Here is a 27,001-nt window from a genome sequence, read left to right as displayed (position 1 = left end):
CATACTGTATAGTAGCTGATAGCCCCCCCAGTATTCATACTGTATAGTAGCTGATAGCCCCCCCAGTATTCATACTGTATAGTAGCTGATAGCCCCCCCAGTATTCATACTGTATAGTAGCTGATAGCCCCCCCAGTATTCATACTGTATAGTAGCTGATAGCCCCCCAGTATTCATACTGTATAGTAGCTGATATCCCCCCCAGTATTCATACTGTATAGTAGCTGATAGCCCCCCCCAGTATTCATACTGTATAGTAGCTGATAGCCCCCCCAGTATTCATACTGTATAGTAGCTGATAGACCACCAGTATTCATACTGTATAGTAGCTGATAGCCCCCCCCAGTATTCATACTGTATAGTAGCTGATAGCCCCCCCAGAACGGGGGTTGCCTGTGGCATGGGGCATATGGACAGCTGACCCCCATTCATCTCAAGTGACACAACATGGACCACTTTGTTCATACGTTTGTCAGCAAGATCAAGGGTCAAATCTCTGTGTCCATTCGCCAATAGAGTCATCCTCTTCTGTCTGTGTCCCAGGTACCTGACAGACTTTGAGCCGGTACAGTGTCTGGGTCGAGGAGGGTTTGGTGTCGTGTTTGAGGCTCGGAACCAGGTGGACGACTGCAACTATGCTATCAAGAGGATCCGCCTTCCCAACAGGTAACGGCTTCAGCATTGTTTCAAACGAAGTACCCGTGTTGACTAAACCCGCTAGCCTGTGTATTGACCGGCTGTTACCCAACAGAGAGCTAGCCAGGGAGAAGGTGATGAGAGAGGTGAAGGCTCTGGCCAAGCTGGAACACCCAGGGATCATCCGTTACTTCAACGCCTGGCAGGAGAGCCCTCCAGAGGGCTGGCAGGAGGGACAGGACCAGCGCTGGCTGGAGGAGAGGTAGGAACCATAATGATGTTACACCAGGTAGGAACTATTACAGTGTAACACCAGGCAGGAGAGCCCTCCAGAGGGCTGGCAGGAGGGACAGGACCAGCGCTGGCTGGAGGAGAGGTAGGAACCATAATGATGTTACACCAGGTAGGAACTATTACAGTGTAACGCCAGGCAGGAGAGCCCTCCAGAGGGCTGGCAGGAGGGACAGGACCAGCGCTGGCTGGAGGAGAGGTAGGAACCATAATGATGTTACACCAGGTAGGAACTATTACAGTGTAACGCCAGGCAGGAGAGCCCTCCAGAGGGCTGGCAGGAGGGACAGGACCAGCGCTGGCTGGAGGAGAGGTAGGAACCATAATGATGTTACACCAGGTAGGAACTATTACAGTGTAACACCAGGCAGGAGAGCCCTCCAGAGGGCTGGCAGGAGGGACAGGACCAGCGCTGGCTGGAGGAGAGGTAGGAACCATAATTATGTTACACGTAGGAACTATTACAGTGTAACACCAGGCAGGAGAGCCCTCCAGAGGGCTGGCAGGAGGGACAGGACCAGCGCTGGCTGGAGGAGAGGTAGGAACCATAATGATGTTACACCAGGTAGGAACTATTACAGTGTAACACCAGGCAGGAGAGCCCTCCAGAGGGCTGGCAGGAGGGACAGGACCAGCGCTGGCTGGAGGAGAGGTAGGAACCATAATGATGTTACACCAGGTAGGAACTATTACAGTGTAACGCCAGGCAGGAGAGCCCTCCAGAGGGCTGGCAGGAGGGACAGGACCAGCGCTGGCTGGAGGAGAGGTAGGAACCATAATGATGTTACACCAGGTAGGAACTATTACAGTGTAACGCCAGGCAGGAGAGCCCTCCAGAGGGCTGGCAGGAGGGACAGGACCAGCGCTGGCTGGAGGAGAGGTAGGAACCATAATGATGTTACACCAGGTAGGAACTATTACAGTGTAACACCAGGCAGGAGAGCCCTCCAGAGGGCTGGCAGGAGGGACAGGACCAGCGCTGGCTGGAGGAGAGGTAGGAACCATAATTATGTTACACGTAGGAACTATTACAGTGTAACACCAGGCAGGAGAGCCCTCCAGAGGGCTGGCAGGAGGGACAGGACCAGCGCTGGCTGGAGGAGAGGTAGGAACCATAATGATGTTACACCAGGTAGGAACTATTACAGTGTAACACCAGGCAGGAGAGCCCTCCAGAGGGCTGGCAGGAGGGACAGGACCAGCGCTGGCTGGAGGAGAGGTAGGAACCATAATGATGTTACACCAGGTAGGAACTATTACAGTGTAACACCAGGCAGGAGAGCCCCCCCCCTAAGGCCTGGCTGGGGGAAATTTTTGTCAGAAATGGACAGCTGTTAATTGAGTGGGAGTCACAGCTACAGTTGAAGTGGGACGTTTACATACACTTAGGTTGGAGTCATTAAAACTCGTTTTTCAACCACTCCACACATTTCTTGTTAACAAACTATAGTTTTGGCAAGTCAGTTAGGACATCTACTTTGTGCATGACATGTCATTTTTCCAGCAATTGTTTATAGACAGATTATTTCACTTATAATTCACTGTATCACAATTCCAGTGGGTCAGAAGTTTACATACACTAAATTGACTGTGGCTTTAAACAGCTTGGAAAATTCCAGAAAATGATGTCATGGCTTTAGAAGCTTCTGATAGGCTAATTGACATCATTTGAGTCAATTGGAGGTGTACCTGTGGATGTATTTCAAGGCCTACCTTCAAACTCAGTGCCTCTTTGCTTGACATCATGGGGAAATCAAAAGAAATCAGCCAAGACCTCAGAAAAAAAATGGTAGACCTCCACAAGTCTGGTTCGTCCTTGGGAGCAATTTCCAAACGCCTGAAGGAACCACGTTCATCTGGACAAACAATAGTATGCAAGTATAAACACCATGGGACCACGCAGCCGTCATACCACTCAGGAAGGAGACGCGTTCTGTCTCCTAGAGATGAACGTACTTTGGTGCGAAAAGTGCAAATCAATCCCAGAACAACAGCAAAGGACCTTGTGAAGATGCTGGAGGAAACAGGTACAAAATTATCTATATCCACAGTAAAACGAGTCCTATATCGACATTACCTGAAAGGCTGCTCATCAAGGAAGAAGCTACTGCTCCAAAACCGCCATAAAAAAGCCAGACTACGGTTTGCAACTGCACATGGGGACAAAGATCGTACTTTTTGGAGAAATGTCCTCTGGTTTGATGAAACAAAAATATAACTGTTTGGCCATAATGACCATCGTTATGTTTGGAATGAAAAGGGGGGGACTTGCAAGCCGAAGAACACCATCCCAACCGTGAAGCACGGGGGTGGCAGCATCATGTTGTGGGGGTGCTTTGCTGCAGGAGGGACTGGTGCACTTCACAAAATAGATGGCATCATGAGGTAGGAAAATGATGTGGATATATTGAAGCAACATCTCAAGACATCAGTCAGGAAGTTAAAGCTTGGTCGCAAATGGATCTTCCAAATGTACAATGACCCCAAGCATATTTCCAAAGTTGGGACAAAATGGCTTAAGGACAACAAAGTCAAGGTATTGGAGTGGCCATCACAAAGCCCTGACCTATAGAACATTTGTGGGCCGAACTGAAAAAGCGTGTGTGAGCAAGGAGGCCTACAAACCTGACTCAATTACACCAGCTCTGTCAGGAGGAATGGGCCAAAATGTACCCAACTTATTGTGGGAAGCTTGTGGAAGGCTTCCCAAATGTTTGACTCAAGTTAAACAATTTAAAGGCAATGCTACCAAATACTAATTGAGTGTATGTAAACTTCTGACCCACTGGGAACGTGATGAAAGAAATAAAAGCTGAAATAAATCATTCTCTCAACTATTATTCTGACATTTCACATTCTTAAAATAAAGTGGTGATCTTAACTGACCTAAACAGTGAATTTTTACTAGGATTAAATGTCAGGAATTGTGAAAAACTGAGTTTAAATGTATTTGGCTGAGGTGTACGTGAACTTCTGACTTCAACTGTATGTTTCTAGAACTCATTGCTTCTTGTCTCCATCTTGTTTAATGATGGTTGAAGCCATTTCCATTTCTGAAGTATGATATATGTATGAAGTAGGATGATGGCGATCATAATATTCCTCTCCTCTCTCTCAGCACTACCGACTGGCCACTGAGCTCCCCCGACCACATGGAGGTGCTGTCTGTCAAAGTGCCCATCTCTTCTGTCTCCAGCCCTGTCAGTTCTGCGTCTGGGCTGGGCGGGGCCTTCATGACTGACCACGACCAATCCATGCTCTCCAGATCTGCAGGCGGGGCCATGGGATTTGGCTGTGGGGCAATGGACTTCAGAGTCGGGACTGACCTCCCCTTCCCCTTGCTGATTGGTCAAGACAGTATGATGTCAGAGCTGGATAGCCAACCAGACGCGGAGGCCTCGACTTCAGACACGCCCCACTCCTTTGAGCTATGCCCCCCCCGCGGCCCCAGCGACTGCACCTCGTCCTCCTTTGACATCGTGTTCGAGGACTCGGGCTGCGACCGTGACGCCGACCCCGACCCTGAGGTCATGACCCCCTCAGAAGCCTCCGGATTGGCCAGTACCCCACTCACTGAGAAGGCTAGCTCCTCCTCCTCCCACACCAGAAGAGCCGACCCTTTCCCCGTACCCGTCCCACCCTCCTCCCCCTCCATCCCTCCCTCCTCCTCTCCTCCGCGCCCCACCTCCCTCTGCCTGGCCCCAAGCCCCTCCCGGACCCCCCCAACCCTGCGGCCCCAGCCCTCCCCTAAGGTGTACCTGTATATTCAGATGCAGCTGTGTCGTAAAGACACCTTGAAGGATTGGATGTCTCAGAGATGTCTGCCTGAACACAGGGAACATTCTCAGTGTCTGGGCATATTCCTGCAGATCTCTGAGGCCGTTCACTTCCTCCACAGCAAGGGCCTGATGCACAGAGACCTCAAGGTGAGGACGTAGACACAGGTACACACACAGGTACACGCACAGGTACACACACGTAGGAATGAAGACGCATGCACACACAGACGGACACACACCCACACAATACCCAGCCCTACCTTCACCAGTATCTAACAATTCCCTCTCTCCCCCTCCTCTTCTCTCTTCTCCCCTCTCTCCTCTCTTTCTCCTCTCCCCCTCCTCTCCTCTCACCTCCTCTCTCTCCTGCTTCACTCTCCTCCTCTCTCCCTCTCCTCTCTTCTCCTTCTCTTTCCTCTCTCCCTCTCCTCTCTTCTCCTTCTCTTTCCTCTCTCCCCCTCTCCTCTCTTCTCCTTCTCTTTCCTCTCTCCCCCTCCTCTCCTCTCTTCTCCTTCTCTCTCTCCTCTCTTCTCCTTCTCTCTCTCCTCTCTCCCCCTCCTCTCCTCTCTTCCTCTCCTCTCTCCCCCTCTCCTCTCTTCTCCTTTTCTCTCTCCTCTCTCCCTCTCTTCTCCTCCTCTCTTTCCTCTCTCCCCCTCCTCTCCTCTCTCCCCCTCCTCTCTCCCCCTCTCCTCTCTTCCTCTTTCCTCTCTCCCCCTCCTCTCCTCTCTTCTCCTCCTCTCTCTCCTCTCTCCCCCTCCTCTCTCCTCCAGCCCTCCAATATCTTCTTCACAGTGGATGATGTGGTGAAGGTTGGAGACTTTGGTCTGGTGACAGCCATGGACCAGGAAGAGGATGAGGATGATTCAGGACCCCTAACTCCCATGCCCAGCTACGCCCGTCACACTGGACAAGTCGGCACCAAACTATACATGAGCCCAGAGCAGGTGAGACCGAACATACACACATGACCAAAAGTATGTGGACACCTGCTGGTTGAACATCTCATTCCAAAATCATGGTCATTAATATGAAGTTGGTCCCCCCTTTGCTGCTATAACAGCCTCCACTCTTCTGGGAAGGCTTTCCACTAGATGTTGGAACATTAGTGAGGTCGGGCATTGATGTTAGGTGATTAGGCCTGGCTCGCAGTCGGCGTTCCAGTTCATCCCATAGGTGTTCGGTGGGGTTGAGGTCAGGGCTCTGTGCGGGCCAGTCTTGTTCTTCCACACCGATCTCGACAACGATTTCTGTATGGACCTCGCTTTGTTCACAGGGGCATTGTCATGCTGAAACAGGAAAGGGCCTTCCCCAAACTGTTGCCACAATGTTGGAAGCACAGAATCGTCTAGAATGTCATTGTATTCTGTAGCATTAAGATTTCTCTTCACTGGAACTAAGGGGCCCGAACCATGAAAAACATCCCCAGACCATTATTCCTCCTCCACCAAACTTTAAGGTTGGCTCTATGCATTCGGGGCAGCTAGCCTTCTCCTGGCATCCGCCAAACACAGATTTGTCCGTCGGACTACCAGATGGTGAAGTGTGTTTTATCACTCCAGAGAAAGCGTTTCCACCATTCCAGATACCAATGGGGGCGAGCTTTACACCACTCCAGCCAACTCTTGGCATTGCGCAGGGTGATCTTAGTCTTGTGTGCGGCTGCTCAGCCATGGAAACCCATTTCATGAAGCTCCCGACAAACAGTTATTGTGTTGACGTTGCTTCCAGAGGCAGTTTGGAACTCGGTAGTGAGTGTTGCAGCCGAGGACAGACGAGCTACGTGCTTCAGCACTCTGGAGCTGGTGTGGCCTACCACTTTGCGGATAAGCCGTTGTTGCTCCTAGATGTTTCCACTTCACAATAACAGCCCTTACAGTTGACCGAGGCAGCTCTAGCAGGGCAGAAAGTTGACTAACTGACTTGTTGGAAAGGTGGCATCCTATGACGGTGCCACGTTGAAAGTCACTGAGCTCTTCAGTAAGGCCATTCTACTGCCAATGTTTGTCTATAGAGAAGGAATGGCTATGTGCTCAATTTTATATACCTGTGTGACTGAAATAGCCGAATCCACAAATTTTAAGTGGTGTCGACCTACTTTTGCATATACAGTGCCCTCGGAAAGACCTGGTTCACCCTGGTGTGGTTTTATCCTAGCTCACCCGGTCTTGGTTCACCCTGGTGTGGTTTCATCTTAGCTCACCCGGTCCTGGTTCACCCTGGTGTGGGTTCATCCTAGCTCACCCGGTCCTGGTTTACCCTGGTGTGGTTTCATCCTAGCTCACCCGGTCCTGGTTCACCCTGGGGTGGTTTCATCCTAGCTCACCCTGTCTATCTGTGTCTTAACCTGTACTCTCACAAAGTGTATATCTACTCTGTTACCCTGACCTGTTGTCTCTCTTCTCCAGCTGTCTGGGGACCTGTACTCTCACAAAGTGGATATCTACTCTGTTACCCTGACCTGTTGTCTCTCTTCTCCAGCTGTCTGGGGACCTGTACTCTCACAAAGTGGATATCTACTCTGTTACCCTGACCTGTTGTCTCTCTTCTCCAGCTGTCTGGGGACCTGTACTCTCACAAAGTGGATATCTACTCTGTTACCCTGACCTGTTGTCTCTCTTCTCCAGCTGTCTGGGGACCTGTACTCTCACAAAGTGTATATCTACTCTGTTCCCCTGACCTGTTGTCTCTCTTCTCCAGCTGTCTGGGGACCTGTACTCTCACAAAGTGGATATCTACTCTCTGGGTCTGATCCTGTTTGAACTGCTCTGTCCCTTCAGGACACAGATGGAGAGAGTCAGGGTGAGTAGTACTATGTAACACCCACCAGGGTGGGTAGTACTATATAATACTATATAACACTATATAACACCCACCAGGGTGAGTAGTACTATATAACACCCACCAGGGTGGGTAGTACTATATAATACTATATAACACTATATAACACTATATAACACCCACCAGGGTGAGTAGTACTATATAACACTATATAACACCCACCAGGGTGAGTACTATATAACACTATATAACACCCACCAGGGTGAGTAGTACTATATAACACTATATAATACTATATAACACCCACCAGGGTGAGTACCACTATATAACACTATATAACACCCACCAGGGGGAGTAGGACTATATAACACTATATAACACCCACCAAGGTGAGTAGTACTATATAACACTATATAATACTATATAACACCCACCAGGGTGAGTACCACTATATAACACTATATAACACCCACCAGGGTGAGTAGTACTATATAACACTGTATAACACCCACCAGGGTGAGTACTATATAACACTATATAACACCCACCAGGGTGAGTAGTACTATATAACATTATATAATACTATATAACACCCACCAGGGTGAGTACCACTATATAACACTATATAACACCCACCAGGGTGAGTAGTACTATATAACACTATATAACACCCACCAGGGTGAGTACTATATACCACTATATAACACCACAAGGGTGAGTAGTACTATATAATACTATATAACACCCACCAGGGTGAGTACCACTATTTAACACTATATAACACCCACCAGGGTGAGTAGTACTATATAACACCCACCAGGGTGAGGAGTACTATATAACACTATATAACACCCACCAGGGTGAGTACCATACAATGGTGAATAGTACTATATAACACCCACCAGGGTGAGTAGTACTATATAAAAACTCACCGGGGTGAATAGTACTATATAAAAACTCACCGGGGTGAATAGTACTATATAAAAACTCACCGGGGTGAATAGTACTATATAAAAACACACACCGGGGTGAATATAACTATATAAAAACTCACCGGGGTGAATAGTACTATATAAAAACTCACCGGGGTGAGTAGTACTATATAAAAACTCACCGGGGTGAATAGTACTATATAAAAACTCACCGGGGTGAATAGTACTATATAAAAACTCACCGGGGTGAATAGTACTATATAAAAACGCACCAGGGTGAGTAGTATTACAATATTGTCTATGGTATCATGTTTATCTCCAGACTCTGACTGATGTCCGAGGGCTGCAGTTTCCTGCTGTCTTCTCCAAGAACAACGTCCAGGAGGTAAGTAGTGTATATCTGCTGTCTGTCTGATGCCCACTACTGTCTCTGCTGTCTGTCTGATGCCTCCTACTGTCTCTGCTGTCTGTCTGAAGCCTCCTACTGTCTCTGCTGTCTGTCTGACGCCTCCTACTGTCTCTGCTGTCTGTCTGACGCCTCCTACTGTCTCTGCTGTCTGTCTGACGTCTCCTACTGTCTCTGCTGTCTGTCTGAAGCCTCCTACTGTCTCTGCTGTCTGTCTGACGCCTCCTACTGTCTCTGCTGTCTGTCTGAAGCCCACTACTGTCTCTGCTGTCTGTCTGAAGCCTCCTGCTGTCTGTCTGATGCCCACTACTGTCTCTGCTGTCTGTCTGACGCCTCTTACTGTCTCTGCTGTCTGTCTGACGCCTCCTTCTGTCTCTGCTGTCTGTCTGACGCCTCCTACTGTCTGTGCTGTCTGTCTGACACCTCCTACTGTCTGTGCTGTCTGTCTGATGCCCACTACTGTCTCTGCTGTCTGTCTGATGCCTCCTACTGTCTGTGCTGTCTGTCTGACGCCTCCTACCGTCTCTGATGTCTGTCTGACGCCTCCTACTGTCTCTGCTGTCTGTCTGATGCCTCCTACTGTCTGTGCTGTCTGTCTGATGCTTCCTACTGTCTGTGCTGTCTGTCTGACGCCTCCTACTGTCTCTGCTGTCTGTCTGATGCCTCCTACTGTCTGTGCTGTCTGTCTGACGCCTCCTACTGTCTCTGCTGTCTGTCTGACGCCTCCTACTGTCTGTGCTGTCTGTCTCTGCTGTCTGTCTGACGCTTCCTACTGTCTGTGCTGTCTGTCTGATGCCTCCTACTGTCTCTGCTGTCTGTCTGACGCTTCCTACTGTCCCTGCTGTCTGTCTGAAGCTTCCTACTGTCTGTGCTGTCTGTCTGATGCCTCCTACTGTCTCTGCTGTCTGTCTGACGCTTCCTACTGTCCCTGCTGTCTGTCTGACGCCTCCTACTGTCTCTGCTGTCTGTCTGATGCCTCCTACTGTCTGTGCTGTCTGTCTGACGCCTCCTACTGTCTCTGCTGTCTGTCTGATGCCTCCTACTGTCTGTGCTGTCTGTCTGACGCCTCCTACTGTCTATGCTGTCTGTCTGACGCCTCCTACTGTCTGTGCTGTCTGTCTCTGCTGTCTGTCTGACGCTTCCTACTGTCTGTGCTGTCTGTCTGAAGCCTCCTACTGTCTGTGCTGTCTGTCTGACGCCTCCTACTGTCTCTGCTGTCTGTCTGACGCCTCCTACTGTCTGTGCTGTCTGTCTGACGCCTCCTACTGTCTCTGCTGTCTGTCTGATGCCTCCTTCTGTCTCTGCTGTCTGTCTGACGCCTCCTACTGTCTGTGCTGTCTGTCTGAAGCCTCCTACTGTCTGTGCTGTCTGTCTGACGCCTCCTACTGTCTGTGCTGTCTGTCTGACGCCTCCTACTGTCTCTGCTGTCTGTCTGATGCCTCCTTCTGTCTCTGCTGTCTGTCTGACGCCTCCTACTGTCTGTGCTGTCTGTCTGACGCCTCCTACTGTCTGTGCTGTCTGTCTGACGCCTCCTACCGTCTCTGCTGTCTGTCTGACGCCTCCTACCGTCTCTGCTGTCTGTCTGACACCTCCTACTGTCTCTGCTGTCTGTCTGACACCTCCTACTGTCTGTGCTGTCTGTCTCTGCTGTCTGTCTGACGCTTCCTACTGTCTGTGCTGTCTGTCTGACGCTTCATACTGTCTGTGCTGTCTGTCTGACGCCTCCTACTGTCTGTGCTGTCTGTCTGACGCCTCCTACTGTCTGTGCTGTCTGTCTGACGCCTCCTGCTGTCTGTCTGGCGCCTCCTACTGTCTTCCTACTGTCTGTGCTTCTATCTCCTGGTCAAAATGGAGAATTAAATAACAGGTGAAAACACTGTTACAAAGCTTGATACAATAATATCATAGATGGAATAAAATACAATCATGGCACGAAATGTACTACTCTTAAGAAATGAATAAGTATTTTATCTGATCAGTTGGGTATGTTTTGATATTGATCAGATCGTAGTGATCGGATCGTAGTGATCGGATCGTAGTGATCGGATCGTAGTGATCGGATCGTAGTGTGTGGTGTCATGTACCCTGATGTGTTTCTCCTGTGTACTCTAGCTGGGCATGGTCCGTAGCATGTTGTCCCTTAACCCGGCGGAGCGTCCTGAGGCTGCTGACATCACAGAGGAGCCTCTGTTTCAGGAACTGGAAGTCCCGTGTCGCCTGGCGGTCCGACAACGATCCCGGACATACAGCGCCTCGTCAGCCGGATGGCCTGCGCGTACCTCTATTGCCTCTTCCTGAACACACACACACACACACACACACACACACACACACACACACACACACACACACACACACGCCAGTCACCCCTGTTCCCCCATTTCCAGTCGAATGCCAGACAGAACCTCCTCGTCACACCTTCTCCCTCTTACACACCACCAAAGAGACCATGTAGGACATCTCTCTCACATCGTTCCCATCGGTACCCCTTCTACAGAAACCCTTCTACAGTAACCCTTCTACAGTAACCCTTCTACAGTAACCCTTCTACGGTAACCCTTCTACGGTAACCATACTACGGTAACCCTTCTACGGTAACCCTACTACAGTAACCATACTACGCTAATTCTACTACGGTAACCCTTCTACAGTACCCCTTCTACAGTAACCATACTACGGTAACCCTTCTACAGTAACCATTCTACAGTAACCATTCTACGGTAACCCTACTACGGTAACCCTTCTACGGTAACCCTTCTACGGTAACCCTTCTACGGTAACCATACTACGCTAATTCTACTACGGTAACCCTTCTACAGTAACCCTTCTACAGTAACCATTCTACGGTAACCCTTCTACGGTAACCCTTCTACAGTAACCATTCTACGGTAACCCTTCTACGGTAACCATACTACGCTAATTCTACTACGGTAACCCTTCTACGGTACCCCTTCTACAGTACCCCTTCTACAGTAACCCTGCTACGGTAACCCTACTACGGTAACCCTTCTACGGTAACCATACTACAGTACCCCTTCTACAGTAACCCTACTACGGTAACCCTTCTACGGTAACCATTCTACGGTAACCCTACTACGGTAACCCTTCTACGGTAACCCTTCTACGGTAACCCTTCTACGGTAACCATACTACGCTAATTCTACTACGGTAACCCTACTACGGTAACCCTCTTCTACAGTAACCCTCTTCTACGGTAACCCTTATCTCACACTGTTTGTTTATTCAATCTCTCCATCATGTTGAACCCTGTTACCATATCAACCATATCTAGATGCCACCTTGTTCTAACATGAACTGTCCTTAACGACTGGTAACTAGTACTGACAACTAGTACTGGTAACTAGTACTGAGAACTGGAGGCTGAGACAGAAATGCCTGACTTGGGAGAGAAACGTTTTCCTGCTAGTTCTGTTTAAGATGAGTTAAATGTATTGCTTAGGCCTTAGGAGGTTTGTGAGGTGTGTTAACTGCCTTGGTGTTTATGAATGCATCAGATATCTGACCTGCCTTGGACCAGGAGAGCTGCTCTGACCTCCACTAGAATGAATTCATGAATGGTGCTGGGTCATGTTTCTATAGGTAAGGATGGGGATCACAGGGCTGTCCGGACTAACAAATCCTCATGCTTTCTTTATGTTTGTTGTAAATGTAGAAAGTGAACTCTGTTTAAGTTGCTAGCCAGAGCAGGACAATGATTTTCCAAAATGTTCTCCCTGCCAATTTTGTAAATAAGTAAACAAAAAAATTCAAAATGATTGTATGTTGTTAAAAGAGAAGGTGTGGTCACACCTGTGTATATAGTGACTGAGACTGTAATTCGGTTCCATTGCTTTGTAAATGGCACAGACAGAATGAAGCATTGTGATGTCCGATGATGGGAGAGAGATGCTAGCTGGACTTTATCGCTAGCTGAATGTGACCTGGTCTCTGAAGCCCGGAGGACACTGTGCCATAGACATGGTTCTTCTATCTAAGGAATAGAATGGAGAGTCGTTGTATTTCTGAGATAACTGTCACCTAGGGGCCAGATTCAATCCGATCACGTATGGTCCTCTCTGCACGTTTTAAAGGCAATATTCCCATGTTTGCGTCGACCACATTCACGGAAAACGCTCCGTATGTTTGTTGTTTTGTTCCCACCTTTATTTAACCAGGTTTATTTAACCAGGTTTATTTAACCAGGTAGGCCAGTTGAGAACAAGTTCTCATTTACATGTTGTCATCTCATGTTGGCCTGATTAGAACTTGCTCTATAACGCGGATCTTCCTCAGTCTGAATTTAATTTAGGCCCTGAACAAGAATGAACTGATTCTAAGTTGAGGAGGACCTCCCAATAACATGTTGGGCCTGACACCTTTCATTATGTGATAAACACCATGTTTTCTCCTCTGGACAGGAGAGCAGTGCTTTAGAAAAGTCTTATCAAGTCCTTGTTACTCTTATCACTGATAATTGTAATGTACTATAATTATTGTTTTATCAATTGTACTTTTTCTAATGATTTTTGAAAGGCTTTTTTGATATAATCCTGCAAGCTTTTTTTGATTACTGTAAAGTTTGTCTTTTGACGGAAGAAGCTGATCAATTTACAACAGCAGAGATCTGGTTATGTTGAGTTAGATCTGGTTCTGTTGAGTTAGATCTGGTTCTGCTGAGTTAGATCTGGTTCTGTTGAGTGGAGATGAGAAAGAGTCTGTTGAGTTAGATCTGGTTCTGTTGAGTTAGATCTGGTTCTGTTGAGTTAGATCTGGTTCTGCTGAGTTAGATCTGGTTCTGTTGAGTGGAGATGAGAAAGAGTCTGTTGAGTTAGATCTGGTTCTGTTGAGTTAGATCTGGTTCTGTTGAGTTAGATCTGGTTCTGCTGTGTTAGATCTGGTTCTGTTGAGTGGAGATGAGTCTGCTGAGTTAGATCTGGTTCTGTTGAGTTAGATCTGGTTCTGCTGAGTTAGATCTGGTTCTGTTGAGTGGAGATGAGAGTCTGTTGAGTTAGATCTGGTTCTGCTGAGTGGAGATGAGTCTGCTGAGTTAGATCTGGTTCTGTTGAGTTAGATCTGGTTCTGTTGAGTGGAGATGAGAGTCGGTTGAGTTAGATCTGGTTCTGCTGAGTGGAGATGAGTCTGCTGAGTTAGATCTGGTTCTGTTGAGTTAGATCTGGTTCTGTTGAGTTAGATCTGGTTCTGTTGAGTTAGATCTGGTTCTGCTGAGTGGAGATGAGTCTGCTGAGTTAGATCTGGTTCTGTTGAGTTAGATCTGGTTCTGTTGAGTTAGATCTGGTTCTGCTGAGTTAGATCTGGTTCTGCTGAGTTAGATCTGGTTCTGTTGAGTGGAGATGAGAGTCTGCTGAGGTTTGGTCAAAATAAAATCACTTATTTTAGATTTTTTTATAACCCAAACTGGGTTGAACTAAATGGAACCAATAAGGCTGAAACAACAGGGAGGGACCTCGCTGAACTTGTCCAATTAGAAAAACCTATGGTTTCCCATTGCAAACGTTTTGCTACGGTGTGCACTAATGAATACACCCCTGGTTTAAATGTTCAGACTAGATCAAGTTCTTACAGTTTATAACCTTTTTCCTTTGACCTACTGTATCCGAGTCCCAGCAAAGAGGGTTGTTTTATTTGTATTCATGTTTTACGGACTATATGAAGGAATTACCGTTCTCTGACTTTTTGCCTTCAAACTCTGAGAACATCTGCAGCAATGACCTAAATTGTATTTCTGTCTGTCTGAAATCAAGATTTTCCAAGACCTTTAGATAGTACTGTCATCTCTGCTTTTAGTTCTAGAGGTAGTGTTATTAATGACAACTATAGTTGAATTAGTTTATAAGATAGTTATCTAACGGATATTAGGTTTTTCTGTCTCTTCCACCCTCCTTCTCTCCTCTCTTCTTCTCTCCTCTCTTCTTCTCTCCTCTCTTCTTCTCTCCTCTCTCCTCTCTTCTTCTCTCCTCTCTTCTTCTCTCCTCTCTTCTTCTCTCCTCTCTCCTCTATTCTTCTCTCCTCTCTTCTTTCCTCTCTTCTTCTCTCCTCTCTTCTTCTCTCCTCTCTCCTCTCTTCTTCTCTCCTCTCTTCTCTCCTCTCTTCTTCTCTCTTCTCTCCTCTCTTCTCTCCTCTCTTCTTCTCTCCTCTCTTCTCTCCTCTCTTCTCTCCTCTCTTCTTCTCTCTTCTCTCCTCTCTTCTCTCCTCTCTTCTTCTCTCCTCTCTTCTTCTCTTCTCTCCTCTCTTCTTCTCTCCTCCCTCCTTCTCTTCTTCTCTCCTCTCTTCTTCTCTTCTTCTCTCCTCTCTTCTTCTCTCCTCTCTTCTTCTCTCCTCTCTCCTCTCTTCTTCTCTCCTCTCTTCTTCTCTCCTCTCTTCTTATCTCCTCTCTTCTCTCCTCTCTTCTTCTCTTCTTCTCTCCTCTCTTATTCTCTTCTTCTCTCCTCTCTTCTTCTCTCCTCTCTCCTCTCTTCTTCTCTTCTCTCCTCTCTTCTCTCCTCTCTCCTTCTCTTCTTCTCTCCTCTCTTCTTCTCTCCTCTCTCCTCTCTTCTTCTCTTCTCTCCTCTCTTCTCTCCTCTCTCCTTCTCTTCTTCTCTCCTCTCTTCTTCTCTCCTCTCTTCTTCTCTTCTTCTCTCCTCTCTTCTTCTCTCCTCTCTCCTCTCTTCTTCTCTCCTCTCTTCTCTCCTCTCTTCTTCTCTCCTCTCTCCTCTCTTCTTCTCTCCTCTCTTCTTCTCTCCTCTCTCCTCTCTTCTTCTCTTCTCTCCTCTCTCCTCTCTTCTTCTCTCCTCTCTTCTTCTCTCCTCTCTCCTCTCTTCTTCTCTCCTCTCTTCTTCTCCTCTCTCCTTCTCTCCTCTCTCCTTCTCTCCTCTCTTCTCTCCTCTCTCCTCTCTTCTTCTCTCCTCTCTTCTTCTCTCCTCTCTTCTTCTCTCCTCTCTTCTTCTCTCCTCTCTTCTCTCCTCTCTTCTTCTCTCCTCTCTTCTTCTCTCCCTGGATGTCTGATTCAGTTCCAGTTCTGCACCTCTGACCTCTCCCTTGACCCCTAACCTTTGACCTCTAGTTAAATCTATCTGTCAATCTGATCTGGTGATGATGTAAATATGTTTATTTTTGTTTTATTTATGTTTAATGCCGAAATCAATCAGTTTTGGGTTGGTGGTACATATATATATAAATATATGATTAATGCACTTCGTCCCATGAAGTGCATTGAAATATGGTGACTTCTTCCAAGTCTTACATTTAATAAACACTTCTATTACATTTGTAAAGTTTAGTGTGCTTTGGTGTGTTTTTGTTCCCGTGTGTTGGTCACTGTTTCAGACACCCTGAGCCGGCGGCCAGGCATCGGTCTTACGCAGTGGGTACTTTACCCTCTCATAGGCGAAGACCTGGAAGACCAGATGTAACCTTCGTGGACATCTGCTGAGACCCTGGCCTCAGAACACCTACCAGCTGTGATGAACAACAGAGAGCTATGGACTGATGTTGTCCAGCGCATTGTGGCGCCATAAGCAAATGGTCCAGTTCAGGTGTCACATTAGGCTGTTTTTGGTCCAGACCCAAACCGTTTGATGGTCCAGCCCCGAACCTTTTGATGGTCCAGCCCCGAACCGTTTAATGGTCCAGCCCCGAACCGTTTGATGGTCCAGCCCCGAACCGTTTGATGGTCCAGACCCGAACCGTTTGATGGTCCAGCCCCGAACCTTTTGATGGTCCAGCCCCGAACCGTTTGATGGTCCAGCCCCGAACCTTTTAATGGTCCAGCCCCGAACCTTTTAATGGTCCAGCCCGGAACCTTTTAATGGTCCAGCCCAGAACCTTTTAATGGTCCAGCCCAGAACCCGTTGATGGTCCAGCCCCGAACCATTCGATGTGTGTTATTTCAGTCTGATATGAGTTTCCATAACATAATTTGCTATGCAGTATTTAAAATAAAATACTGTATACTGCACTAGGCAATAGTGGGGTTGTCACAACCACAGTCATAATTATAGCTAAACTCTGCCCATTTCTCTAATTAAAATCTGATTTTAAAGCTAACCCTACTGCTAGCTTTATGCCTAACCCTAACCTTGAATTATCACCAAAAAAACATTTTTTTTCTGCCTTTTTCAAGTTTGACTTTACGGCTGTGTTATCTAGTGGAAAGCCAGTACTAGGTACTGCAGGAAGCCCCTGGACGGATGCGGCAGCTGCTGTGATTGGTCAAGATTTCACAACGCAGTGGACCGCCCATGTCTCTTGACCCCTCCCCCCCAGCCCTACAGGTCGGTTCGATGTGGACGTCATCATTCAGAAAAACGCCCTGGTGGAAGCTAACTAGCTATTCTGCCTCAGTATAAGGGTTGGCTAATGCTAATAAGCTACCGTTAGCACTCAGCAGCCTTAAGCTATTGGGTGTCAGTCAGTTATTTATCAGTATTATTTAGTGAATGGGCAAGCTAAGGATATTGATATAAGTCATAAAGTGTTTATTTCGAGCGAGTCCATTTGATTAGTTTCGTTTCTGTAGCTGGCTTGGCTGGCTAGCTACTTCCGATAGCTACTGGCTGGCTAGCTAGCTGAGGCCGACGAGATGAGAGTTTTCTGACTGAAACATGTCTTCTGACAGTGACACAGTGCCCCCTGGTGGACTTCAAGCTGAACTGTAATATTCGTATTAACCCTGTTTAAACTGGGCAATGTTGAGGTGGTAAAACTGACTAAATCTAAATGAATCATAGAGGTTCTATAACATTCTACAAGTAAACATTCTTGGCTCATGTGTGTTATAACCATATAGGCTATGTAAATATTTGTTTAAAAAAATATAAAAAAACGGGCCATTATTAAATTGGTGAAATTTCATTGACCTTTTATTTGTTGTTACTCTTTTTATTCACTTAGCTACTGACTTGTTCTATTGTTGCGTTGTCTACAGGTTAACCTGCAAGGAAGCATTTCATTGCACTGTGTACACATGTCATGTGTATACGACAAATACACGGGAAGGGGGATGGCAGTCCGAAACACAAGGGAAAAGATGGCCAGCTTTGTGGTTAGATTTGTGAAAAATATTGAAAATACATAGGCCTTTAAATGATGTATCCTCAAATGTTATGTCATCTAAAAAATCATAAGCTGCTATAACTGCCGAAATGAATTATAGAAGTCTTAAAACCTCTTCCATTCTACAGGTACATTTAGTTAAATATTCATATAGGTGCTATGGAGCTTATCTGTCATGTTCGGAGTTGTGTTGCTCTGTAATACGGACACTTACATTTCTCTTCACAGTTGTTGCTCTGTTCATGTCAGTACCTTTAAAGAGCAACTGCCCCTAAAAACAACCTATGTGGCGTCAATATGAGTCAGAAACATTTATTATAGTGTCAAAATGGACTACAATGTGTAACTTTTTAAAATGTATATATTTTTTTCATTTCACCTTTATTTAACCAGGTAGGCTAGTTCAGAACAAGTTCTCATTTACAACTGCGACCTGGTCAAGATAAAGCAAAGCAGTGTGACAAAAACAACAACACAGAGTTACACATGAAATAAACAAGCATACAGTCAATAACACAATATAAAAAATCTATATACATTGAGTGCAAATTTAGTAAGATTAGGGAGGTAAGGCAATAAATAGGCCATAGTGGCGAAATAATTACAATTTAGCATTAACACTGGAGTGATAGATGTGCAGATGATGATGTGCAAGTAGAGATACTGGGGTGCAAAGGAACAAAAAAAATATGGGGATGAGGTAGTTGGGTATTTACAGATGGGCTGTGTACAGATGGGCTGTGTACAGATGGGCTGTGTACAGATGGGCTGTGTACAGATGGGCTGTGTACAGATGGGCTGTGTACAGATGGGCTGTGTACAGATGGGCTGTGTACAGGTGGGCTGTGTACAGGTGGGCTGTGTACAGATGGGCTGTGTACAGATGGGCTGTGTACAGGTGGGCTGTGTACAGATGGGCTGTGTACAGATGGGCTGTGTACAGATGGGCTGTGTACAGGTGGGCTGTGTACAGGTGGGCTGTGTACAGATGGGCTGTGTACAGATGGGCTGTGTACAGATGGGCTGTGTACAGGTACAGGGATCGGTAAGCTGCTCAGACAGCTGAGAGAGAGATATAAGTCTCCAGCTTCAGTGATTTTTGCAATTTGTTCCAGTCATTGGCAGCAGAGAACTGGAAGGAAAGGCAGCCAAAGGAGGTGTTGGCTTTGGGGATGACCTTCTTCTCTCCTCTCTTCTCCCTTCTTTCCCTGGATGTCTGGTTCAGTTCCAGTTCTGCACCTCTGACCTCTCCCTTGACCCCTAACCTTTGACCTCTACTTAAATCTATCTGTCCATCTGATCTGGTGATGATGTAAATATGTTTATTTTGTTTGATTTATGTTTAATGCCGAAATCAATCAGTTTTACGAGGGTATGTTTGGCAGCATGAGTGAAGGAGGCTTTGTTGCGAAATAGGAAGCCGATTCTAGATTTAATTTTGGATTGGAGATGCTTAATGTGGGTCTGGATGGAGAGTTTACAGTCTAACCAGACACCTAGGTATTTGTAGTTGTCCCCATATTCTAAGTCAGAACCGTCCAGAGAAGTGATGCTTGTCGGGCGGGCGGGTGCGGGCAGCGAACGGTTGAAAAGCATGCATTTGGTTTTACTTGCGTTTAAGAGCAGTTGGAGGCCACGGAAGGAGTGTTGTATGGCATTGAAGCTCGTTTGGAGGTTAGATAGCACAGTGTCCAAGGAAGGGTCAGAAGTATACAGAATGGTGTCGTCTGCGTAGAGGTGGATCAGAGAATCACCAGCAGCAAGAGCGACATCATTGATATATACAGAGAAAAGAGTCGGCCCGAGAATTGAAACCTGTGGTACCCCCAAAGAGACTGCCAGAGGTCCGGACAACAGGCCCTCCGATTTGACACACTGAACTCTGTCTGCAAAGTAGTTGGTGAACCAGGCGAGGCAGTCATTAGAAAAACCAAGGCTGTTGAGTCTGCCCGATAAGAATACGGTGATTGACAGAGTCGAAAGTCTTGGTCAGGTTGATGAAGACGGCTGCACAGTACTGTCTTTTATCGATGGCGGTTATGATATCGCTTAGTACCTTGAGCGTGGCTGAGGTGCACCCGTGACCGGCTCGGAAACCGGATTGCACAGCGGAGAAGGTACGGTGGGATTCGAGATGGTCAGTGATCTGTTTATTAACTTGGCTTTCGAAGACTTTAGATAGGCAGGGCAGGATAAATATAGCTCTGTAACAGTTTGGGTCTAGAGTGTCTCCCCCTTTGAAGAGGGGGATGACCACGGCAGCTTTCCAATCTTTAGGGTTCTCGGACGATACGAAAGAGAGGTTGAACAGGCTGGTAATAGGAATTGCAACCATGCAACAATGCAACAAATCAGCTGGGCTAGACAATCTGGACCCTCTCTTTCTAAAATTATCTTTTTGGGTGATTTGGGTGAAGGAGAAGCTGTGAAGGAGAAGCTGGGGAGGCTTGGGCAAGTAGCTGCGGGGGAGCGGAGCTGTTGGCCGGGGTTGGAGTAGCCAGGAGGAAGGCATGGCCAGTCGTTGAAAAATGCTTATTGAAATGTTCGATTATCATGGATTTATCAGTGGTGACCGTGTTACCTAGCCTCAGTGCAGTGGGCAGCTGGGAGGAGGTGCTCTTGTTCTCCATGGACTTTACAGTGTCCCAAAAGTTTTTGGAGTTAGAGCTACAGGATGCGAATTTCTGCTTGAAAAAGCTGGCCTTTGCTTTCCTGACTGACTGCGTGTATTGGTTCCTGACTTCCCTGAACAGTTGCATATCGCGGGGACTATTCGATGCTATTGCAGTCCGCCACAGGATGTTTTTGTGCTGGTCAAGGACAGTCAGGTCTGGAGTGAACCAAGGGCTATATCTGTTATTAGTTCTACATTTTTTGAACGGGGCATGCTTATCTAAGATGGTGAGGAAATTACTTTTAAAGAATGACCAGGAATCCTCTACTGACGGGATGAGGTCAATATCCTTCCAGGATACCCGGGCCAGGTCGATTAGAAAGGCCTGCTCGCTGAAGTGTTTTAGGGAGCGTTTGACAGTGATGAGTGGAGGTCGTTTGACCGCGGACCGGTAGCGGATACAGATAATGAGGCAGTGATCGCTGAGATCTTGATTGAAAACAGCGGAGGTGTATTTGGAGGGCAAGTTGGTCAGGATAGTGTCTATGAGGGTGCCCATGTTTACGGATTTAGGGTTGTACCTGGTAGGTTCCTTGATGATTTGTGTGAGATTGAGGGCATCTAGCTTAGATTGTAGGACTGCCGGGGTGTTAAGCATATCCCAGTTTAGGGCACCTAACAGAACGAACTCTGAAGCTAGATGGGGGGCGATCAATTCACAAATGGTGTCCAGGGCACAGCTGGGAGCGGAGGGGGGTCTATAGCAGGCGGCAACAGTGAGAGACTTATTTCTGGAGAGGTTTTTAAAATTAGAAGTTCAAACTGTTTGGGTATAGACCTGGAAAGTATGACAGAACTTTGCAGGCTATCTCTGCAGTAGATACAAGCTTCTTCCTTGATGAAGAGTTTACTATAAGAGTAAACTACATATTATACTACATACATATTTGTCGCCAAACCCACTGGCTCCAGGTCATCTATAAGTCTTTGCTAGGTAAAGCCCCGTCTCATCTCAGCTCACTGATCACCATAGCAGCACCCACAGATTGCAAAAATCACTGAAGCTGGAGACATATCTCCCTCACTAACTTTAAACATCAGCTGTACACAGCCCATCTGTAAATAGCCCATCCAACCAACTACCTACCTCATCCCCATATTAGTTTTTTGTTTTTCTGCTCTTTTGCACACCAGTATTTCTACTTGCACATCCTCATCTGCACATATATCCCTCCAGGGTAAATTGCTAAATTTTAATTACTTCGCCACTATTGGCCTATTTATTGCCTTACCTCCTTACTTCATTTGCACACACTGTATACAGATGTTGTATTGTGTTATTGACTGTACGTTTGTTTATTCCATGTGTAACTGTGTGTTTTTTGTCTCACTGCTTTGCTTTATCTTGGCCAGGTCGCAGTTGTAAATGAGGTCTTGTTCTCAACTGGCCTACCTGGTTAAATAAAGGTGAAATAAAAATAAAATAAAAACTCTAGCTACATAATCAAATTATTTGTCTGTCACACAGCTATTAACATCTATCATCGTACAATGAACAGATGAGATTTAATTATTGATCTAGGTCTTGAGGCCAGCTGTGAGGTTGTCACCACACATGGTGACAGAGCAGCCAAGAGAGACAGTCCAGCCTCCCTGCTAACCAGCCAAGAGAAACAGTCCAGCCTTCCTGCTAACCATCCAAGAGAGACAGTCCAGCTTCCCACTAGCACAGCATCCCTGCTAACCAGCCAAGAGAGACAGTACAGCTTCCCTGTTAACCAGCCAAGAGAGACAATCCAGCTTCCCACTAGCACAACCTCCCTGTTAACCAGCCAAGAGAGACAGTCCATGCTTCCTGCTAACCAGCCAGAGAGACAGTCCAAACTCCCACTAGCACAGCCTCCCTGTTAACCAGCCAAGAGAGACAGTCCAGCCTCCCACTAGCACAGCCTCCCTGTTAACCAGCCAAGAGATGACAGTCCAGCCTTCCTGCTAACCATCCAAGAGAGACAGTCCAGCCTTCCTGCTAACCATCCAAGAGAGACAGTCCAGCTTCCCACTAGCACAACCTCCCTGTTAACCAGCCAAGAGAGACAGTCCAGGCTTCCTGCTAACCAGCCAGAGAGACAGTCCAGCCTCCCTGTTAACCAGCCAAGAGAGACAGTCCAGCCTCCCACTAGCACAGCCTCCCTGTTAACCAGCCAGGAGAGACAGTCCAGCCTCCCTGTTCACCAGCCAAGAGAGACAGTCCAGCCTCCCTGTTAACCAGCCAAGAGAGACAGTCCAGCCTCCCACTAGCACAGCCTCCCTGTTAACCAGCCAAGAGAGACAGTCCAGGCTTCCTGCTAACCAGCCAAGAAAGACAGTCCAGCCTCCCTGTTAACCAGCCAAGAGAAACAGTCCAGGTTTCCTGCTAGCCAGCCGAGAGAGACAGTCCAGCCTCCCACTAGCATAGCCTCCATGCTAACCAGCCAAGAGAGACAGTCCAGCCTCCCACTAGCCTGCTGGTCTTACTGAGTCTATAGGAAATTTAGCCTGCTGGTCTTACTGAGTCTATAGGAACATTAGCCTGCTGTCCTTACTGAGTGGATAGTAACATTAGCCTGCTGACCTTACTGGGTGGATAGGAACATTAGCCTGCTGGTCTTACTGGGTGGATAGGAACATTAGCCTGCTGACCTTATTGAGTCTATAGGAAATTTAGCCTGCTGGTCTTACTGAGTCTATAGGAACATTAGCCTGCTGTCCTTACTGAGTGGATAGGAACATTAGCCTGCTGACCTTACTGGGTGGATAGGAACATTAGCCTGCTGGTCTTACTGGGTGGATAGGAACATTAGCCTGCTGACCTTATTGAGTCTATAGGAAATTTAGCCTGCTGGTCTTACTGAGTCTATAGGAACATTAGCCTGCTGTCCTTACTGAGTCTATAGGAATATTAGCCTGCTGGTCTTACTGAGTGGATAGGAACATTAGCCTGCTGTCCTTACTGGGTGGATAGGAACATTAGCCTGCTGGCCTTACTGAGTGGATAGGAACATTAGCCTGCTGGTCTTACTGAGTCTATAGGAACATCAGCCTGCTGTCCTTACTGAGTGGATAGGAACATTAGCCTGCTGGCCTTACTTGGGTGGATAGGAACATTAGCCTGCTGGCCTTACTTGGGTGGATAGGAACATTAGCCTGCTGGCCTTACTTGGGTGGATAGGAACATTAGCCTGCTGGCCTTACTTGGGTGGATAGGAACATTAGCCTGCTGGCCTTACTTGGGTGGATAGGAACATTAGCCTGCTGGCCTTACTTGGGTGGATAGGAACATTAGCCTGCTGGCCTTACTTGGGTGGATAGGAACATTAGCCTGCTGGCCTTACTTGGGTGGATAGGAACATTAGCCTGCTGGCCTTACTTGGGTGGATAGGAACATTAGCCTGCTGGCCTTACTTGGGTGGATAGGAACATTAGCCTGCTGGCCTTACTTGGGTGGATAGGAACATTAGCCTGCTGGTCTTACTGAGTCAATAGGAACATCAGCCTGCTGGTCTTACTGGGTCTATAGGAACATCAGCCTGCTGGTCTTACTGAGTCTATAGGAACATTAGCCTGCTGGTCTTACTGAGTGGATAGGAACATGTGGATAGGAACATTAGCCTGCTGGTCAAAACACCCTGGAGACCAAATACCTCCCACATAATACAGTCAAAACACCCCTGGAGACCAAATACCTCCCGCATAGTAGAGTCAAAACACCCCTGGAGACCAAATACATCCCGCATAGTACAGTCAAAACACCCCTGGAGACCAAATATCTCCCGCATAGTACAGTCAAAACACCCCTGGAGACCAAATATCTCCCGCATAGTACAGTCAAAACACCCCTGGAGACCAAATACCTCCCGCATAGTACAGTCAAAACACCGCTGGAGACCAAATACCTCCCACATAGTACAATCAAAACACCCCTGGAGACTAAATACCTCCCACATAGTACAGTCAAAACACCCCCGGAGACCAAATACCTCCCACATAGTACAGTCAAAACACCCCTGGAGACCAAATACCTCCCACATAGTACAGTCAAAACACCCCTGGAGACTAAATACCTCCCGCATAGTACAGTCAAAACACCCCTGGAGACCAAATACCTCCCACATAGTACAGTCAAAACACCCCTGGAGACCAAATACCTCCCACATAGTAGTCAAAACACCCTTGGAGACTAAATACCTCCCGCATAGTACAGTCAAAACACCCCTGGATACCAAATACCTCCCGCATAGTACAGTCAAAACACCCCTGGAGACCAAATACCTCCCGCATAGTACAGTCAAAACACCCCTGGAGACCAAATACCTCCCGCATAGTACAGTCAAAACACCCCTGGAGACCAAATACCTCCCGCATAGTACAGTCAAAACACCCCTGGAGACCAAATACCTCCCACATAGTACAGTCAAAACACCCCTGGAGACCAAATACCTCCCGCATAGTACAGTCAAAACACCCCTGGATACCAAATACCTCCCACATAGTACAGTCAAAACACCCCTGGAGACCAAATACCTCCCACATAGTAGTCAAAACACCCCTGGAGACCAAATACCTCCCACATAGTACAGTCAAAACACCCCTGGAGTCCAAATACCTCCCACATAGTACAGTCAAAACACCACTGGAGACCAAATACCTCCCACATAGTGGCTGGTTAGTGGCTGGTTAGTCCAGCCTCCCTGCTAACCAGCCAAGAGAGACAGTCCAGCCTCCCACTAGCACAGCCTCCATGCTAGCCATCCAAGAGAGACAGTCCAGCCTTCCTGCTAACCAGCCAAGAGAGACAGTCCAGCCTCCCACTAGCACAGCCTACATGCTAGCCAGCCAAGAGAGACAGTCCAGCCTCCATGCTAGACAGCCAAGAGAGACAGTCCAGCCTCCCTGCTAACCAATGATGTGTTCAGTCGAGAGCAAATCCTCTTTCTTGCAACATTCACTGCATCTCAGTGCAAGAGGCGTCACTACAGTCCCTGGTTCGAATCCAGGCTGCATCACATCCGACCGCGATTGGGAGTCCAATAGGGAAGCGCACAATTGGCCCAGCATCGTCCAGGTTTGGCCGGGGTTGGCCGCCAATGTAAATAAGAATTTGTTCTTAACTGACTTCTCTAGTTAAATAAAATAAAAACATCTTATTGATTTAATGCGGAATAATTTAGAAGCAGGTGGCAGAGGTTTGACAGTTAAGGGGGAAAATAAATTACTTTGGTTGGATGTGGCTGCCAATCTGTCCACCCAATTCAGAGACCTTTGACCCAGATAACGTAGCCAGGAAATGGTCCACCCTTGAGGAAGCTTATCAAAAGACAATAACAGTACAACAGGGGGAATCTGTTTTCAGTATTTTAATGAAATAGATTATCCAGTTATCAGCGTGGAGATCAGAAGCTTTGGGAATTCACGGCCATGAATTGCCCACCAACGAGGCCCCGTCAACGGTGCCAACCACGCAGTCCAGACTACCAACCCCTCACATGCAGAGGGGAAGACGGCGGAAGTCGTGACAATTGTTCATTTTAGATGTCCAAAAATGTATGTAGCAACTGCTACATAAAGCAACTAGTTATCTGTTTCATAACCAAGGTGAACATAATGAAAATAAATTATTCTGTATTCATTTCAAATTAACTAGGCAAGTTAGTTAAGAACAAATTCTTAATTTCAATAACGGTCTAGGAACAGTGGGTAGAACAACAGATTTTCTTGTCAGCTCAGGGATTTGAACTTGCAACCTTTTGGTTACTAGTCCAATGCTCTAACCACTAGCCTACGCTGCCACCCCCAATGTATGTGTGTTATTTTACTGCTCTAGGGATATAAATATTGTTTGGATAACCTTATTTACTATTATGTACTGAATTACCACAGTGAATTATTGTAATGTTTGTTTATCTGTCAATTAATCCCATAAGGGATGGGTTGTCAGCTGGCGATTTGACATGAAAATACAATTAATTAATTCATTCATTCATTTGATTCAATCCAACACATAATGGAAATGTCTTATAAAACTTCAATTTTAACTTGAACTCATGATGTGTCTTAATGTCATTAGTGGTTATCGTCCCCCTGCCTCGGGCAACCCTGTGGATGCTCATCACCCCTGTCAGCAGGACCAATATGCAGCGTGCATAACGACCAATATGCAGCGTGCATAACGACCAATATGTAGCGTGCACAACGACCAATATGCAGCGTGCATAACGACCAATATGCAGCGTGCATAACGACCAATATGCAGCGTGCACAACGACCAATATGCAGCGTGCACAACGACCAATATGCAGCGTGCATAACAGCCAATATGCAGCGTGCACAACGACCAATATGCAGCGTGCACAACGACCAATATGCAGCGTGCACAACGACCAATATGCAGCGTGCACAACGACCAATATGCAGCGTGCACAACGGCCAATATGCAGCGTGCATAACGCCCAATATGCAGCGTGCATAACGACCAATA

General features: G+C 47.0%; 1 protein-coding gene across 3 annotated transcripts in view; it reads left to right on the top strand.

Annotated features, from left to right (window-relative positions):
• Positions 1-17,681, top strand: part of eif2ak3 (eukaryotic translation initiation factor 2-alpha kinase 3) — a 113,090-nt gene extending 95,409 nt beyond the window's left edge. The window contains exons 11-18 of one of the 3 annotated variants that reach the window (XR_011672564.1): positions 544-666; positions 752-898; positions 4,046-4,853; positions 5,477-5,650; positions 7,404-7,505; positions 8,739-8,801; positions 10,935-12,422; positions 16,146-17,681. Coding sequence is in view for 2 of the 3 variants with exons in the window: in XM_071382128.1 (XP_071238229.1) it covers positions 544-666; positions 752-898; positions 4,046-4,853; positions 5,477-5,650; positions 7,404-7,505; positions 8,739-8,801; positions 10,935-11,120 (1,603 nt within the window). In the remaining variant the exon portion in view is untranslated. Of the gene's footprint in view, positions 1-543; positions 667-751; positions 899-4,045; positions 4,854-5,476; positions 5,651-7,111; positions 7,371-7,403; positions 7,506-8,738; positions 8,802-10,934; positions 16,094-16,145 lie in introns of those variants that run through there. The other 2 variants (XM_071382128.1, XM_071382129.1) reach the window with 2 other exon arrangements.
• The last annotated feature ends 9,320 nt before the right edge of the window (positions 17,682-27,001 follow it).

The sequence above is a fragment of the Salvelinus alpinus genome, chromosome 34 (genome assembly GCF_045679555.1).
Source record: "Salvelinus alpinus chromosome 34, SLU_Salpinus.1, whole genome shotgun sequence".
Taxonomy (NCBI): Eukaryota; Metazoa; Chordata; class Actinopteri; order Salmoniformes; family Salmonidae; genus Salvelinus; species Salvelinus alpinus.
Note: the sequence above shows the minus strand (reverse complement) of the source record. Positions and strands in the feature narration are given on the sequence as shown.